At 33.7% G+C, this 17,810-nt stretch overlaps 1 protein-coding gene and 1 long non-coding RNA gene across 3 annotated transcripts; both read left to right on the forward strand.

Moving 5' to 3' along the window:
• The first annotated feature begins 712 nt into the window (after nt 1-712).
• Nucleotides 713-7,129, forward strand: LOC143578732 (calcium-transporting ATPase 1, endoplasmic reticulum-type-like). 2 transcript variants are annotated; one of them, XM_077062214.1, is made up of 9 exons: nt 713-731; nt 2,089-3,579; nt 3,653-3,725; nt 3,807-3,928; nt 4,150-4,431; nt 5,166-5,543; nt 5,774-5,883; nt 5,983-6,211; nt 6,305-7,129. In XM_077062214.1, exons 2-9 carry the CDS (start codon nt 2,167-2,169, stop codon nt 6,881-6,883), a joined length of 3,186 nt encoding a protein of 1,061 aa, XP_076918329.1. In that variant the 5' UTR covers nt 713-731; nt 2,089-2,166; the 3' UTR covers nt 6,884-7,129. The 2 variants fall into 2 exon arrangements, with proteins under 2 accessions (XP_076918329.1, XP_076918328.1); XM_077062213.1 differs by lacking the exon at nt 713-731 and having other exon boundaries at nt 1,549-3,579.
• A 2,891-nt stretch (nt 7,130-10,020) lies between these two features.
• Nucleotides 10,021-13,894, forward strand: LOC143578743 (uncharacterized). Its single transcript, XR_013143326.1, has 3 exons — nt 10,021-10,058; nt 12,784-13,122; nt 13,857-13,894. It is a non-coding gene; the product is annotated as an uncharacterized LOC143578743 (long non-coding RNA).
• The last annotated feature ends 3,916 nt before the right edge of the window (nt 13,895-17,810 follow it).

Below are 17,810 nucleotides of genomic sequence, written 5' to 3' on the forward strand. Positions count from 1 at the left end.
CAAGTTTGAAATGAGCCGAGTTCGAGCCCTTGCAAGTCAAAACGAGCCGAGCACGAGCAAAGCTTTGGCTCGTTTAGGACTCTACATGAGCTTGAGCCGAACTTAAGCTCGCTTAAGATTTTTTTCTCAAGAAATATAAAAACAATATATAAAATACATGTATAAATTAATTAATAAGATAAATGAGCTAGGTCCATGCTTAAAATAACACCTAATGAGTCGAACTCGAGCTTTTAAAAAATTGCTTGAAGTGAGCCAAGCTCAAGCTCTCGTAAATTAAAGCGAGCAAAGCTCGAGCTTTTTAAAAAGTGCTTGTAGCGAGCCAAACTCAAGCTCTCGTAAATTAAAACGATCCAAACTCAAAGCCTATTCAAGCTCAAACCTGATTCGGCGTGCCTAGTTTACACCCGGAATCTAAATTTAAATCACAAAATATGATAAACTTCACCAATGATATTCCACCACGTCACCTTTACCTACGTGTCACACTCTTACCGGACGAATGACACGGCCCACCACAAAGTAAGAGTCAGATGGAGGTCGCTTTCTTTTTCAAACATATTTTAAATTAATAGAATCATTAAATATTATTAACGAAGCTTCAACGAACCAAAGCCATTAAAAAAAATAACCCTAACTTTTTTTGTTGAAGATCGGCCTTTATTATGCAAGAATCAAACTCATAAACTCAAAACAGAGCATCATTTGCTCCAGAAAACTGTCAATTTTAGGTAGATTCAACAGTTTTACTTCTTTCAGTTGGTTATTGTATCATTATATGTGATTTTGTTGCTAATTACAGTATTGACTGTCAATTTTATCCTAATTTTGGATTATCTGCTTGATTTTATTTAGATTTAGGTAGATTTAACTGTTTTACTTGTTTCAGTTGGTTATTGTGTTATAATTTGTGATTTGGTTGCGTAATAGTATAATAGACTGTGATTGCTTCAAATAACTGGCAAGTTTATTCTAGTTTTGTTTGATTTTAGGTGATTATAACGGTTTTACTTGTTTTTGTTGGTTATTGTATCATATTTTGTGATTTTGTTGCGTAATGAACTGTGATTGATCTTATAACTGTCAATTTGATCATAATTTTGGATTATATGCTTTGATTTTAGGTAGATTTGACAGTTTTACTTGTTTCAGTTGGTTATTGTGTTATAATTTGTGATTTGGTTGTGTAATAGTATAATAGACTGTGATTGCTTTAGATTACTGTCAAATTGATACTTATTTTGGATTATCTGCTTGAATTGTGTACGATTTTAGGCGATTTTAACGGTTTTACTTGTTTCAGTTGGTTATTGTATAATACTTTTGAGTTTGTTGTATAATATGTTGTGATTGTTCCAGTTAACTGTCGGTTTCATCCTAATTTTTGATCATCTGCTCGAATTTGTTTCGGTATTAGGTGATTTTAACGGTTTTACTTGTTTCAGTTGGTTATCGTAGCATATTTGTGAGTTTTTTGCATAATCAACTGTGATTTCTTAGGTTTTTTTAGTGTTGATCTTCAGATTATTGGAGGTTTTGTTAAGTTGTGGTTTAGTTAGTTGGGTTATTACCGCGAGAGTGTTTTGATTGTTATGATTTACTATTGAATACGTATTGTTTCACGTTTGATAGTTTGAATCGCGTAAAATAAGCATGTTTTTTGTGTTTTCGTTTATTGAATTTGACAATGTTGAAATAATTGAAAGGTGGCACGTAAGATCTCAAGTGGCGGTCTTGAGGAGATCTGAAGTTCAGGAATCAAAGTGAATAACTTGGTTCCTAAGTTATCTTTTTATTTAAATTATTAAATTAAAAGTCTAGTGTGATTCTGTTTCCTGTTTTTAGCTTTCTTGTTTCTTATGTTTGTAGTTGCCTATAAATAAGGCTTAGAAATTATTTTCCTTGTATTCGGTGTTTGTTTCAATCAATCAAAAAGTGTCAAACGAGATTCTTCAAGATCTTCGTGTTTTCGGTTTGTGATATTAGATTGATAATTCAACATTTTTTACTTGACTTTAGTGATTATTTGTAATTTTGTATTGTTGTTTTCTGTAATCTGAACGTCTGAAGTTTTGTTCTTTGGTGCAGTTTTCTGCAGGTGATTAATCTGAGGAATTTTATTGTTACTGAAATCTGGTATTTATTGGTGATTTCAAGTGAGGATTAATGGGTAAAGGAGCCCAAAATTACAGTAAGAAAGAGAGTACAAGCACATCAGTTCTGGATCCAAATCAGTATCCTGCTTGGTCGAAGGACATTCAAGAATGTGAACAACACTACCAAGTGGATAGCAAATTTGGTCTTTCTGATGGTGAAGTTGTGAAGCGCCTGCAAAAATACGGGACAAACGAGTTGGAAAAGCATGAAGGCCAATCTATTTTCAGTCTAATTTTGGATCAATTTAATGATACTTTAGTTAGGATATTGCTTGCTGCAGCTGTGATTTCTTTTGTTCTAGCTTGGTATGATGGCGAAGAAGGCGGAGAGATGGAGATCACAGCATTTGTTGAGCCACTGGTGATTTTTCTCATATTGATTGTTAATGCAATTGTTGGTGTTTGGCAAGAAAGTAATGCAGAAAAGGCTTTAGAAGCTCTTAAAGAGATACAATCAGAACAAGCAACCGTCATCCGTAATGGGAAAAAGGTTTCTAGCCTTCTTGCAAAGGAGCTTGTTCCTGGTGATATCGTGGAGCTTTGTGTAGGTGATAAAATCCCTGCTGATATGAGGGTTATTAGTTTAATTAGTTCAACTCTTAGAGTTGAACAAGGTTCTTTGACTGGAGAAAGTGAAGCTGTTAGTAAAACTACTAAACCTGTGGCTGAAGAAACTGATATTCAAGGGAAGAAATGCATGGTGTTTGCTGGTACCACGGTTGTTAATGGTAACTGTATCTGTTTGGTTACAGAAACAGGAATGAAAACCGAGATTGGAAAAGTGCATTCTCAGATTCAAGAAGCAGCACAAAATGAAGAAGACACGCCTTTAAAGAAGAAACTAAACGAGTTTGGAGAAGTTTTAACTATGCTAATCGGGTTAATTTGTCTTCTCGTTTGGCTAATTAACGTGAAGTACTTTCTCACATGGGAAATTGTTGATGGCTGGCCTAGAAACTTCAAATTCTCATTTGAAAAATGCACTTATTACTTTGAAATTGCTGTAGCACTAGCAGTTGCTGCCATCCCAGAAGGCCTGCCAGCTGTCATTACCACTTGTTTGGCTCTTGGCACACGTAAGATGGCTCAAAAGAATGCACTTGTCAGGAAACTACCCAGTGTTGAGACTCTCGGGTGTACAACCGTAATTTGTTCTGACAAAACTGGCACTTTAACCACCAACCAGATGGCTGTGGCTAAGCTTGTTGCTATGGGTCATGGTCCAAATGTTCTCAGATCATTCAATGTTGAAGGGACCACATACAACCCGTTGGATGGGAGAATACAAGACTGGCCAGCTGGCAGATTGGATGCTAATCTTCAAACAATTGCAAAGATTGCTGCTTTGGCTAATGATGCTGGCATTGAACGATCTGAAAAAGGTTATGTAGCTACTGGAATGCCAACCGAAGCAGCATTAAAGGTATTGTAACCTTAAAAGGCCTGCATTTTTGTCTTATTAAGGATCATATATTAATCTTGTGTTTTTGTTTTAGGTTCTTGTTGAGAAAATGGGTCTTCCTGCTGGATTTGGTTCCCGCTCATCTACCGATAATAGTGACATTATGGGTTAGTCACCAGTGATCTCTTTTGTCTTTATTGTTCATGCACATTTACTAAAATGTCCCTATGTGATTTTGAGTTATGCAGTGTGTTCTAACGAGTGGAGTAAAGTTGAAAGCAGAATTGCCACTCTTGAGTTTGACCGTGATAGGAAGTCAATGGGGGTTATCGTGTCATCAAAATCTGGGAGAAACTCGCTACTTGTCAAGGTAATACATCATGTTATCTATAAAAAGTTCAAAATGTAGTCAACTGTTTGACATGTGTTGATCAAAATGTGGTCAACTGTCTGACATATGTTGCCAAATGTGGTAAACTGTTTGACATGCGTTGTCAAATGTGGTCAACTGTTTGACATGAATTGACCAAATATGGTCAATGGTTTGGACTCTTATGAGCATATTAATGAAGTAGAAGTTGACTTGTACAGGGTGCAGTTGAAAACTTACTGGAAAGGAGTTCACACATACAGTTGGTCGATGGGTCCGTTGTGGAACTTGACAGCAGGGCAAAAGCATCCATCTTAAATAGCCTTAATGAGCTGTCTTCGTCAGCATTACGTGTTTTGGGTTTTGCATACAAGGAGGACCCACCAGAATTCACAACATATAATGGCGATGAAGATCATCCAGCACATAATCTTTTACTTGATCCATCAAATTATTCCAAAATTGAAAGTAATTTAATCTTTGCTGGCTTGGCTGGACTCAGGGTGAGTTGACTTGTATTTTTTGGTCTTCCAATTAGGAAAATGATACAAATAAGTAAATAAAGATCAAGAAACTGTTGAATAAGATTTCAAAATAATTGTATCTTATATTTTCAGAAATAAGAAAATTTAATCTAAGTAGTTATTTTCAGAAAATAAGAAAATTGAACCAAAGTATATAAAAAAATAAAGGTTATTGCTAGTTTTCATTCCAGTCCTTTGATTCCGTCATACATAGGCTGTAAATGAACTGAATGTTCAACGAACCGTTCATTCACGTTCGTTCCTTTAATAAATGAATGAATGAACATGACCAAGTTACGTTCGTTCGTTTACGTTTGTCCATGTTCGTTTGTTTATGTTTGGTCATTAAAGATTTTTTAAAATTTTTATATTTTTAATTTTTAGTTTATGCCTTTAGATAATTATGACTAGTACTTATGTCTAAAGCTTGACTTTAAGAATCTTGATTATCCTTTTTCAAAGTAAGATATGTTCATTTGTGTTTGTTTATGAACTTTAACAAACAAACAAATGAACACAAACAAATCATTTCAATATTGAACAAACACGAACAAGAAGTTTTGTTCGGTATGTGTCCATGAACCGCCCATTTGTTTGATACATTGGTACATGCTTAATGAATGAACATGAACAATGTGTCTCTCAGTTTGGTTCGTTTACAGCCCTAACTCATACCAAAATACTAAATTGTTGATGCGATTGTATATTTCAAGGATCCCCCTCGTAAAGAAGTTCGTCAAGCAATTGAAGACTGCAGAGTAGCCGGAATTCAAGTTATTGTGATAACAGGAGATAACAAGAACACTGCAGAAGCAATATGCCGTGAAATCGGAGTTTTTGGTCAACATGAAGATATCAGGGCAAGAAGTTTGACCGGAAGAGAATTTATGGAACACCATGATCAAAAAGGACACCTGGCATACAAAGGTGGACTTTTGTTTTCTCGGGCTGAGCCACGTCACAAACAAGAAATAGTGAGACTGCTTAAAGATTTAGGTGAAGTGGTTGCAATGACTGGTGACGGGGTTAATGATGCACCTGCTTTGAAATTGGCTGATATTGGAATTGCAATGGGCATTGCTGGCACTGAGGTAGTTCTTTTTGTTCTTGAGATATCAGTGTTTGACTTGAATGTGTCAATATTGACCTTACTCACTTAGAACGGGTCAAAAATAAATAAATAAATAAATAAATATGAGACTAGATTTTAACCAATTTTTTATAAAGTATGAACAAAACTGTGTTTTAGATCATTCGAACCTAGTATTTTTTACATGTGTAATTTCTTGAAAAATAATATTATTTATTAATTTGTGGACAGGTTGCAAAGGAAGCTTCTGACATGGTTTTAGCAGATGATAACTTTAGCACAATTGTGGCTGCTGTTGGAGAAGGCAGGTCTATTTACAACAACATGAAGGCCTTTATCAGGTGGGACATTCCCTTCATAAATAAGTTAATTAATTAAATAATAAAAACAAAACAAAATTGGTTCAAAGTTATAAATTACTTTTTCTTTCTAATTTCTAGATATATGATTTCCTCAAATATTGGTGAGGTTGCCTCGATATTCTTGACTGCTGCAATCGGCATTCCAGAAGGCCTGATTCCCGTGCAGCTTTTATGGGTCAATCTGGTCACTGATGGCCCTCCCGCCACCGCCTTAGGTTTTAATCCACCTGATAAATACGTCATGAAAAAAGCTCCCCGCAGAAGTGATGATTCATTAATTAGTGCATGGATATTGTTCCGCTATCTGGTATTATTTCACTTTCATGCCAAATTGACATACGTTTGAATGTTCGTCATGTTTTGAGTTTTGACCATAAACTCTTATTTCGTTTACATGCAGGTAATTGGACTCTATGTTGGCATAGCAACCGTGGGTGTTTTCGTCATTTGGTACACACACGGCTCGTTTCTTGGTATTGACTTAAGTCAAGATGGCCATACTTTGGTAGCCTACTCTCAACTAGCAAACTGGGGTCAATGCAAAACATGGGGAAATTTCACGGTTTCGCCTTTTACAGCCGGAGACCGAGTTTTCAACTTTGACTCGAACCCGTGTGACTATTTCCAAGGCGGAAAGGTCAAAGCGATGACACTCTCACTCTCAGTATTGGTTGCAATTGAAATGTTTAATTCCTTGAATGCCCTTTCGGAAGACGAGAGCCTGTTGACCATGCCACCATGGGTCAACCCGTGGTTACTTATTGCAATGTCGATCTCATTTGGGCTTCATTTCTCGATCCTATATGTCCCGTTTCTTGCACAAGTGTTCGGGATAGTGCCTTTAAGCTTGAACGAGTGGTTGTTGGTTCTGGCGGTTGCTTTGCCCGTTATATTGATCGATGAGGTTCTTAAATTTGTGGGTCGGTTGACAAGTGGGAGTCAGACGGGCCAAAGGTCTTCAAAGCGGAAGACAGAGTGATGAATGTACTAAAATACCCTTGATATTGTGGGCTGACAGTATAAGTATACTGATTGTGGTTCGACCTTGGTCGGGTTGAAAACCACAAGGGTAGTTCGGACCATTTAATAAGATTATAGTAATAGTTTTGGTAGACGTTAGCGTAATCTGTTTCTTTTGTTCTTTTCTTTGTTATGTGTTCGTACTCTAATATTCGTTGGAACGAGAACATTAACAAAACCGGATTCATGTTGATCTCTTTGAATTGCATGTGTTTTGAACCGAGTTTTTTCCTTCTTTTTTTTTAAATTGTAATCTTGATTGATCTGTCCATGTTGATATACCCTTTTATAAAATTCACATCCAAATCATTCAAATGTCTTTTAAGTGTTAACACGTAAGATTTAATGCAACGGATGTCATCTAACCTAACACCCGGTTTGTGATCATGAGATGTTCGAAGGTGCATTGACATGATTGAATGATAAGATGTGCGATATTGTCTGTAAAAGAAGCAAATGCTCGTTGAACCATTTGGAGAGGTTTGTTATAAGTGAACGAGTGCAGGCAAACATTTTTTTATTCACATATATAAACGGACGAAAATGAAAACTGTGCCATTCGTGAGTGGTCGTATATGTTTGTTAGTTTATATTTGTTAGTTGATGTTTGTTTATGATAGTTTGTGTGCATAGTCTTATTAAATATATCGCCTTTTCTAATGTTAATCAAAGCCCTTCATATCTTCATGGTCAGCCAGCTTTTGAAAACCAAACCTTATTTTGTAAAGAAGAAACGCATATGTAACATGTGTAAAAGTTCTTCTATGTTATTTTTTTCCCAATTTTCTTTTACTTTTGTTTTTTTCTCTTTTGAGTTCTTTTAAAAAAAATTATTTCTTTATATAAAAAACTTGAAAATTAAGTAAACACGTTTTACACGGTTTCATATTACATGTTGCAAAAGTTACGACACAACTTATAAATGATCAGAGTTAACACGCTGTAACACGCTGCAACGCCTGATAGGTTCAATGCTTTTATGTCTATTTTTCCTGTTTAACGCCTCCCTATTAACACACAAGTTCTCAATAGAATTTTAGTTTTTTCACGGTTTTACACCACACCGCCACATCACGGTCTTAAACTCTTAATACTAGTTTAAACTTAATTAAGCCTTTTGTTGTTTGCTTTATGCCATGTGGAAAATATCAGGCGCAAACAATTATAAATGATGCGAGTTAACACGTTGCAACGCCCGACACAATTATTTCTTTAAACTTCACCAAACATCACAGTTTGTGGCCTCCATTTGAAAATTTAATCAAATTTCTTATTTCAACCATGAATTACTAAACCCGTTTGTGAAGATACATCAACTAATTAGCACTTTCGATTTACTCCAGTGTGTTTTTATGTAATTTACCAACTTCAAAATGAAATTACTCATTTTAAGTGGTTACGTGTAACTTAAACCATTCGATATCAATATTTTTTAATCTTGAGACCTCTCATATGAAACTTAGAATCTTTATGTCTTTAACGATTTTGTTTGGGCATGTATTAATTCCTTAGAATATCTTATTGTTTCTCGCTTTCCATATGCTCCAAAAGTTTAACCCGGAAAATAACTTGAACATGCTTTCTTTTGAGTTTGGTTCCGTCCCAAATAGTTTAAGCATGCTATGACATCACAACTTAAGAAACCATAAAAAGGTGAAAGTTTACACCAACGCACAATACTTTTCCATCCCAAACCCGCCAACGAGCAAGTCATAAGCATTCGCTCGGCCGAATTCCGAAGAAAACAAACAGGCACTCTTCGGTTTCCACATCATGTAGGTATGTGCAAGAAACCAAAAAAACTGATTCGCAACCGAAAAAACCGAACCGAAACAAAAGCCGATGATTTGGTTTTATGTTTTTGTAAAAACCGCACTAACGGTTCAGTTTTGGTTTTGCATGTTAATAAAACCGAAAAAACCGAACTGAACCAAACCGAATTCCTAAATTTTTATTTTTTTATATTTTATGTTATGATTTATAATAATTTAATAAATATGTAACTCCAATATTTTTAATCAAATGTATAGTAGTCTATTATTTTACAATTAACAAAATTATTTATACCTAAATTCATTACTTTAACTTTTTTTCGGCCTAAAATTTTCAAGCTTAAATGGCAAAAACCGAAAACCAAAACAAAAACCGAGACCAAAAAAATGAAACTGAACGGTTTCAAAAACTCTAAAAACCAAATGTTTGGTTTTCGATTTGATATTACCCAAAAACTACACCGAACCACGTCAGTAGAGGTGCACAAATCGGGTTTTCTAAATACCCGGGTTCGGGTATGACCGGGTACGGGTATGACCGGGTATTGGTAATAATCGGGTAGGGTTCGGGTCGGGTATTGTCTCTAAAAATCATACCCTATGCATCGGGTTCGAGTCGGGTATAGAACCGGTATTCTAAAACCGGGTATTTGAATACCCTATTATCGGGTATTGAAAAAACTCTATTTACGGGTTTTTTTCTGGTATTTTTTTATATAGATTGGATTTTTTAAAAGTTTACACTTTTTATGTGTATTATTCGGGTATTTTTAAGGTATTTTTTGGGTATACATAGGGTATTTGAAATACCCGGTTTCGGGTATTGGAAAACCTCGGTTCAGTTCGGGTATTACCAGGTACAAATCGGGTTTTCGGGTATTACCGGGTATAAATCGGGTCCGGTTCGGGTTCGGGTTTTAGTGCCAAAATGCATACCCTATCCGTACCCTACGGGTAGGGTCGGGTTCGGGTTCGGGTATTAAAAGCCCGGGTATTAGAAAAACCGGTTCCGGATATTTATTTCGGGTCCGGTTCCAGGTTCGGGTTTTTTGTGCACCTCTACACGTCAGTCACACCCCTAACATATTGTATGTTTCTCCTCTAGGCCCAACCCATACTCGGTGACCCGAAAGTCGAAAACGATTCAAAAACCCGCCCATATTCCCAACAAAAATCACGCTTGCCACGTCACCGATCCGCGTGACTAATCCTACATATCCACCATCCATTCTTATTAATCGTACGGTCACAAAACGTACACCACATTTTACCCCCACTATATATATATAGTTATACACACCCAATCTTCCATCAAACATAAATCTATCTGCCATTAACATCTTCCGATCTTCAAAGCTTCAGGTTAGCAATTCCTTCAATTATTCCACTTGATTCATCACATTTCGTCTAATTCCAAACAATTTTGTGCATATTTTAAACCCAATTTCGGTTTAATTAATCATTTCTTCAATTAATACTGTTCATCAATTTCATTTAAATTCAAAACAATTTTGTACCCATTTTATAAGCAATTTCAGCTGATTATTTCTTCAATCAATATACCCAGTGTTGGCCCAGATGAATCAAACAATCGAATCAAGCAAACTTAACAAACCAATGAACACGAGATATCGGATGACAACCCACGACTCTTTTCATATAATCAAACGAACATAACAAACGAACTTCACGAACTTATCAAACGTACATGGAGATGAGACTCCTTGACTCTCTCTTAACTCTCTCTCAACTCTCTCTTTACTCTCATAAATAAAACTAATAATCTAGACCCTATATATAGACTTATTAAACTTGCTCACCAAGACATACCTTTCCTAAACTTACTACAATTCAAATAACTAAATTATAACTTAACAAAATAAACCTTTAACTTTACTAATAATTCAAGATTAATCCTTCATTCACCCTCTTAATCTTGAAGTTGTACCACCAAGGTCTTGAATTCCCAATAACGCTCTCAACTCTTCAATTTTAATCACTGGTTCATCTTTACCCTTTCTTTTCAGTTGTTTGTAACAGACCTGTTTAACAGGTTCTTCACGCTCATCATTCAAACCATCCACATTGATCTCACATACCACTTCATTCTTCACATTCTTCTTTTTCACTTTTCTTTTCATTATTTGCTTATCAAAACTTGCAGATGGGCTATTCATTCCTTCTTTATCAGACCCTACTAGGCCTTCCATTCTAAGAATTCTTCTCAACCTTTCATTCGATTCTGACTTTTCATCAACAAATGCTCGATTGTTGACTTTCACATACGCTTCAAAATCTGCAGACTTGTTAGCTGCATCATTCCTTTCATTCAGTATCACATCCTTTCTCTCATCATCATGATCAAAAGCAAATTCATTGCTTCGTTTTTCCTCACTTATCTTAACAGTTTTCTCATCTTCATGGTTGTTTGCCTCAGAACATACCTGAAGATTCACCATATTCTCTTCTTCTTCTTCTGAAGAAATTCTCTCATTTTCTTTATTCAATCTTTCTTTTCCTTCTCTTCTCAAAACAGCTTGCAAAGCTTCTTCATTCTCAACAGCTTCATGAACTTCCTTCTTACGTGTTTGTTCTTCTTGAACAATCACATCTAATATTTCCTTCTCAACATTTTCATCCAATCTTTCTTTCTTAACGGCTTCTTGAGCTGCTTTTTGTTCTTCTACTTTTCGTACATAATCAATTCCTAGAAATCGAATCTTCAAAGCAAGCCATGCTTCCTTAGCATTCATGAGCATGCCAACTTGTACCAAGATGTCTTCCGGTAGGGCTTGACATATGAATCCCAATGCTGTGTACATCTTCCTTTCATCTACAACTATGCCGACTGTAGGTTCAACAACTTCCCAAAGACCATATTCTTTCAGAAACCCCTCCATTGTGGTCGACCATGCTTTGTAGTTCGATTTCGTTAATACTGGAAGTCCCCCAAACACCATAGCGTCTTTCCTATCTTTACTTTTTTATGCTATTCTAGTTGGAATTGACTCCCAATCTCGAAACCAATCTCCAATAAATAACCAAACCTGACAAACTGTTGTTCTCTTTTACTTGATTGATAAGTCGGTTAACTTAGCATGAACAAATTAATTCTTTGCTAGAATCAATTTTATTCTTAATTAATTCTTCGAACTTGCTGTGTTGTTTTGAATCTCACAACAAAAGAAAATAACCTCTGTTGGTTTCTTTATATAATTTTGACTTCTTTTTCAAATTGCAAAGCAAGCATCTATCGGTTTAATAATAAAACACCGACCGACACTATTCCAAATTTGCACCGACTTTAATTAACTTTTTTTGTTGAAAAAGAAACCACACCCTGCTTAATCTTGCTATCGGTTGCCCTTGGTATGAACGTACACCACCCAATAATTTGCTGCTTAACGATTCTTCCAAACTCTTCAAACAGGAAGCCCACAAACTTCTACGAACAACGAGCCTAAGCTCTGATACCAATTGTTGGCCCAGACGGATCAAATAATCGAATCAAACAAACTTATCAAACCAACGAACACGAGATATTGGGTGACAACCCACGACTCTTTTCATATAATCAAATGAACATAACAAACGAACTTCACGAACTTATCAGTACATGGAGATGAGACTCCTTGACTTTCTCTTAACTCTCTCTTTACTCTCACAAATAAAACTAATAATCTAGACCCTATATATAGACTTATTAAATTTGCTCACCAAGACATACCTTTCCTAAACTTACTAAAATTCAAATAACTAAATTATAACTTAACAAAATAAACCTTTAACTTTACTAATAATTCAAGATTAATCCTTCACCCAGTTCATCAAATTTGTTTAATTAATCAAATTTCAGCTGATTATTTCTTCAATCAATCTATACCCAGCTCATCAATTTCATTCAGTTCCTCAGTTTTGTTTAATTCATCAAATTTCAATCATTTAGTCATCCGATCTACCTAATTCATCAATTTCATTACATTAATCAAATTTCAGTTAATTGTTTCTTTCTAGTTCATCAGTTCGTTTAATTTATCGAATTTAAGCCAATTATTAATTTCATTTAATTGTAAACAATTTTTTACAGGTTCCAACCACAATCAACAATGTCATGCAGAGGTAAAGGAGGCAAAGGGTTAGGCAAGGGCGGAGCAAAAAGACACCGTAAGGTACTCCGTGAAAACATTCAGGGAATCACAAAGCCTGCAATCCGAAGACTGGCTCGCAGAGGGGGCGTGAAGCATATCAGCGGGTTGATATATGAGGAGACACGTGGGGTGTTGAAGATATTCTTGGAGAATGTGATTAGAGAAGCGGTTACCTATACCGAGCATGCTCGCAGGAAGACTGTTACCGCCATGGATGTGGTTTACGCGTTGAAGAGACAAGGAAGGACTTTGTACGGGTTTGGGGGTTAAGACCACCCGTAGTGGCAGCTTTGCCACCCACGTTATGGAGGAAAACGCGGGGGGTACACCGCCCCCCCCCTGCGTTATGTAATTTTTGTTTTCCCCGGCGTTTTCTACAAAACGCAAGAATGGCTCAAAAATCAAAAAAGAAATCCGTTATATTACGTGACAATGGCGGTTTGTGTTTGTGAGCCTGAGGATCCATCGCCGGAGATTAACGGTGGCGGTTTTTTCCGGCTTCGTTTTTTCCGTTCTCGATTTTCCGATTTGCTTCATCGCCGGAGGGATTTGAGATCTGGGTGGGGATTGACGGTGGCGGTTTTTTCCGGCTTCGTTTTTTCTGTTCTCGATCTTCCGATTTGCTTCATCGCCGGAGGGATTTGAGATGGGGATTGACGGTGGGATTGTGTTGTGATTGTGATTTGAGGTTTAAAAGTATTTTATATACATAAGTTTTGCGATTGTATTGTAAAAAAACAAACAAAAAAGTGTACAAGTGGGTTTCGTGGGTTTTCATGTTGGCCGGAATAATTAGATCCGGTGAGTTTCGTGGTGGCCGGAATAATTGGATCCGGTGGTGGGTGCAAAAAAGTGTAAACGTGACTGGGCGTCACGTGGTGCTTAATGTCTGGGGGTGGAGAGTTATGACTACAGCCTGTTTTTGTAAAAAATCATAACTCTGACCGGGCGCCACGTGGCGCATAATGCCTGGATGTGGAGAGTTATGACTACACATGGTCTAAGGGTTTAGGCGGTGTGTGTTATCAAGTCTTGCTATCAAGAAAAGAATTAGGAGTGTGTTTGGTTCGGTTCGGGTCGGGTCGAGTTAGGATAGTAGAGATGGGCTGGGTTTGGGGTTTTTGTTGTGTAATTTGATGTAAGAATTGTGTTGGTTAATGATGAATTTACTTTCTTATTATTTTTGTTAGCGAGTTTTGATATTCTAACAAAATAATCCTTGTTACAAGGATAATTGTGATGGGCTAATGCTGGGGTGTTATATGGTTTGAGTAAAAGGTCAACCTAAACGTTGGAGGGGTTGATCGGGTGGTGGCGTTATTCCACAATACATAGCTTATTATACATAGGATGTTAACTTTGTCAGGTTAAATAAGTGGAGCAGACGCATATATTCATTCTTGTGGTGTTTTGTGTTTGACGGACTTGAGGGTAGAGGTGCACAAACCGGTTTAGTTTAGTCAACAAAAGTCAAAACCGGTTTATGATCGGTTTCGGTTCGGTTAACCGGTTTAGATGGAAAAAATTACAAACCGGTTCTAAACCGACGGTTTCAATCGGTTTCTATATAATCGGTTTCAAATTGGTGCGGTTTCGGGTTGGTTCTGTTAACCGGTTTATTTGCCCACATCTAGTTGAGGGTGTGATTCTTGTTGGGTTTTAGGAATGATATTTATTTAGTGATTACTAGGTTACTAACCCGTGTAGTACACGGGTGGAAATTAGAAAATTCGTAACGTAAAGAAATATGATTATATATTTGAATATTATATTATTTATTTTTTTAACCATTATAAAATGTTTTTTTATAGCTTCATATAAGATATATTTTTTTCTATATAATTAAATAAATTTATACATGTTAATTAACATAAAAATAAATTTAGATTGGGCCAAAGATAAAATTAATAAACGTTTGTAATATTAATAAACTTTTGATGAATCCCATAAACAAATTAGAATCTTGAACTATTCATAAAAATTGGAATCACAAAACTGTTGGAAATTTTAAATAACAGATTAATGATTACAAAATGTTATTCGAAGTTAAAAATCAGCCATTAAATATTTTCCAATATCAAAATATTATTAAGACTTTTTTAGAATTCTATTAAAATACCAATTAATGATTACATGATTCTAATTGAATTTGAATTCAATATTATACTATAATAATATGTCAATTATGTCAAAATTATTGCTTAAAATAAAACCCCATGTTCCTTAATTTATGCATTATTATGCGTATAATAGTTGTAATGTTAAAACCTTTTAATTATGTGAAATTGAATGCTTAAAATAAAACTCCCATTACAAGTTTTTAAATCTTAAAATACTTTCCAGGTTAATGTTATTTGAATAATTTAAGATAAAATTAAAATATTTTAATTATTTCAAAAATGTTGCTTAAAATAAAACTACATAATCCTTTATACATAATTATGCATATAATAGTTGTAAAATGAAATTTTGAATCTTTTAAATATGGAAAAATTAATTGTAAAAATAAAACTCGTATTAAAACTTTTCCATCCTCAAAATAGTTTTCATATTTTTATTAAAATTTTATTTAAATACCAGTTAATCGTTATATAATATTGTTAGAATTTTAATGCAAGATTATAATAAAGTCTTTTAATTATGTCAAAATTAAGGCTTAAAATAAAACCATTTAGTTCTTAATTTGTTCATATAATAGTGGTAAGAAGATTAAAACATTTTAATTATGTCAAAATGAATGTAATATCTATGTTTCTTTATATAAAAAAAATAAATGTTTAAAATATACACAAATATTTTTAACTGATCCTTAATTTATGCATAATCTAAGTATACTATTAAAACAAAATGATTTTTCCACATAGCATCAAGAGTGTACACACTGGGATCCACATACGCAATTCCCTTAAATACATTTTCCACCTAATTAACATTTATTAAAATGTATAACAATTCATTAAATGCAAAAAATCCTTCATCCATTGTTTTTCATTTAATTATTATTCTAAAATTATATCAACTTATTCATATAAATTTAGAAAGACTAATCTTTGATCTTTTACAATTCTATATAAAATTCTTCATTCATTTTATTTTATAATAATTTAATTCAATAACTTGACTTATAGCAAATTTCATTTGCGGATTATATAATAATCAATTGAATTACATAAATTGTGAAAAATAAATAAATACATGAATACTAACAAAAATATACATCAATATTAAACAAAAATAAAAGGCATCTTAACAAACAATCTTCTATCCATGAAATTAGCCATATCAAGTTTGGGACAATAACCTGAAATGGTAAAATTAAATATTAATATTAATATCAAATAATAAATAAATTACAAATTATGAAAAATTTGAATCATGTGAAAAGATGTAAAATTGATGTTATAATTTACAATCGGAAAATTTGAATCGCGTTACCGGAAAAACGAAATAGTGAAGATCTCCATTGAATCTTCGATTTTGTTATATAACCTAAAGAGATTATAAGAAAAGAAATCATATAATTATTAATATAAATACAAACAAAAACGAAAAACAAAATTAATTGTAATTGATATAAAACCTTACCGAAATAATATGATAAGAGTATCAAAATGAGTATGAAATATAATTACTGGAATAACATATAACAAAACAATAGAACCTTACCGGAAAATCAAATAACAAAATCGGAAAACAATAGAACCTTACCGGAAAAACATAGAACAAAATCGACCATTACCGGAATATAAGAGACGGTGAAAGAATAAGCTTAATTTAGGAATTTACATATATATCGATGGACCAATCTTCTTCGGGCTTTGAATTATCCTTGAGACGCCAAAGTTTCAGAATACGCACCTTCAGGATATCGTCACTGTTAAGAACATCCAATTAATTCAACACGGTGATGTTTGTTGGCTCCATCTTCCTGGTGGTGAAAATTTAAAAATAAACAAAACATTAATTGGTACAATAACACTTTTAACCAAAAAACTAAAAAAAACGAATGATATAAACAACAACAAATATAAACCTTAGAAACAAAAAAAATCCTTTAAGCTATATTTGGTGTGATAGTGTAAGAATTGTTGTGTGAAAGAGAAGTATTTATATATAGTTCATAGTAAATGATTGAATTTGAGAGATTTGAATAAAGAAGGAATGCATATAGGGAATGAATGAAAAACATAAAATTAGGGAAATTCAATTACCTTGAATCATGGACGAAAAATAAGGTATGATGATTAAGGGATTTTCAAAATTTGAATTACTAAAATTTAATGTTGTTAAAGTATATTATAAATACAAAATAATTCAATTAACATCTTTAATCTTTAAATCGATACTATATTTAAACATACGGAATTAACTAATTAATGTGGAAAATAAGTAACTAATATATTTACATGAATATAACTAATTATCAATTCAAACAATTAAATAATTACCGTATATCTTAATGATAGTTAATTAAATAAAATTTACATTCATTTAGACCATAATTTAGACAATAATTAATTCAAATGGAAAGGAGGGAATATCAAATTTAAAAATATAGAAATCCGTAATTATACATTTCCTTAATAAAATGGGTCATACTTTCCTAATTTCCTTAATCTCCTTACGAATTTGACAAATTTAATTTAAATAATATAATATTTTAAGAATTATAATATTTTATATCGGTATCTCTATGTATATAATATTTTATATTATATGTTATTATTTTGAGTAAATACATACAATTTTGGAGATTATAAACTATTTATCATATTTCATTAAACTATTTATCAATTTTGGAGATTATCTCTATATTAAATCCGTAATCTCTTCTGCTGATGAAATAACAAATAATTAATTAAATTATTTATTATATATTATAGTAAAACTTAATTCAAATAGGAAGGAAGTAATATCAAATTTAAAAATTTACAAATCCGTAATTAAACTTTTCCTTAATAAAATG

Source organism: Bidens hawaiensis, unplaced genomic scaffold (assembly GCF_021521415.1).
Source record: "Bidens hawaiensis isolate Kalapana, Puna unplaced genomic scaffold, B.hawaiensis_p1.1 tig00029329_1, whole genome shotgun sequence".
Lineage (NCBI taxonomy): Eukaryota > Viridiplantae > Streptophyta > Magnoliopsida > Asterales > Asteraceae > Bidens > Bidens hawaiensis.

What these genes read in the sequence shown, in the direction of transcription:
- LOC143578732 (XM_077062214.1), top strand. Translation starts at nt 2,167, where the DNA reads ATGGGTAAAGGAGCCCAAAATTACAGTAAGAAAGAGAGTACAAGCACA. An exon ending in CTGGCTTGGCTGGACTCAGG is followed by an intron (nt 4,432 to 5,165) that starts GTGAGTTGACTT and finishes GTATATTTCAAG; the next exon opens with GATCCCCCTCGTAAAGAAGT. An exon ending in AACATGAAGGCCTTTATCAG is followed by an intron (nt 5,884 to 5,982) that starts GTGGGACATTCC and finishes TCTAATTTCTAG; the next exon opens with ATATATGATTTCCTCAAATA.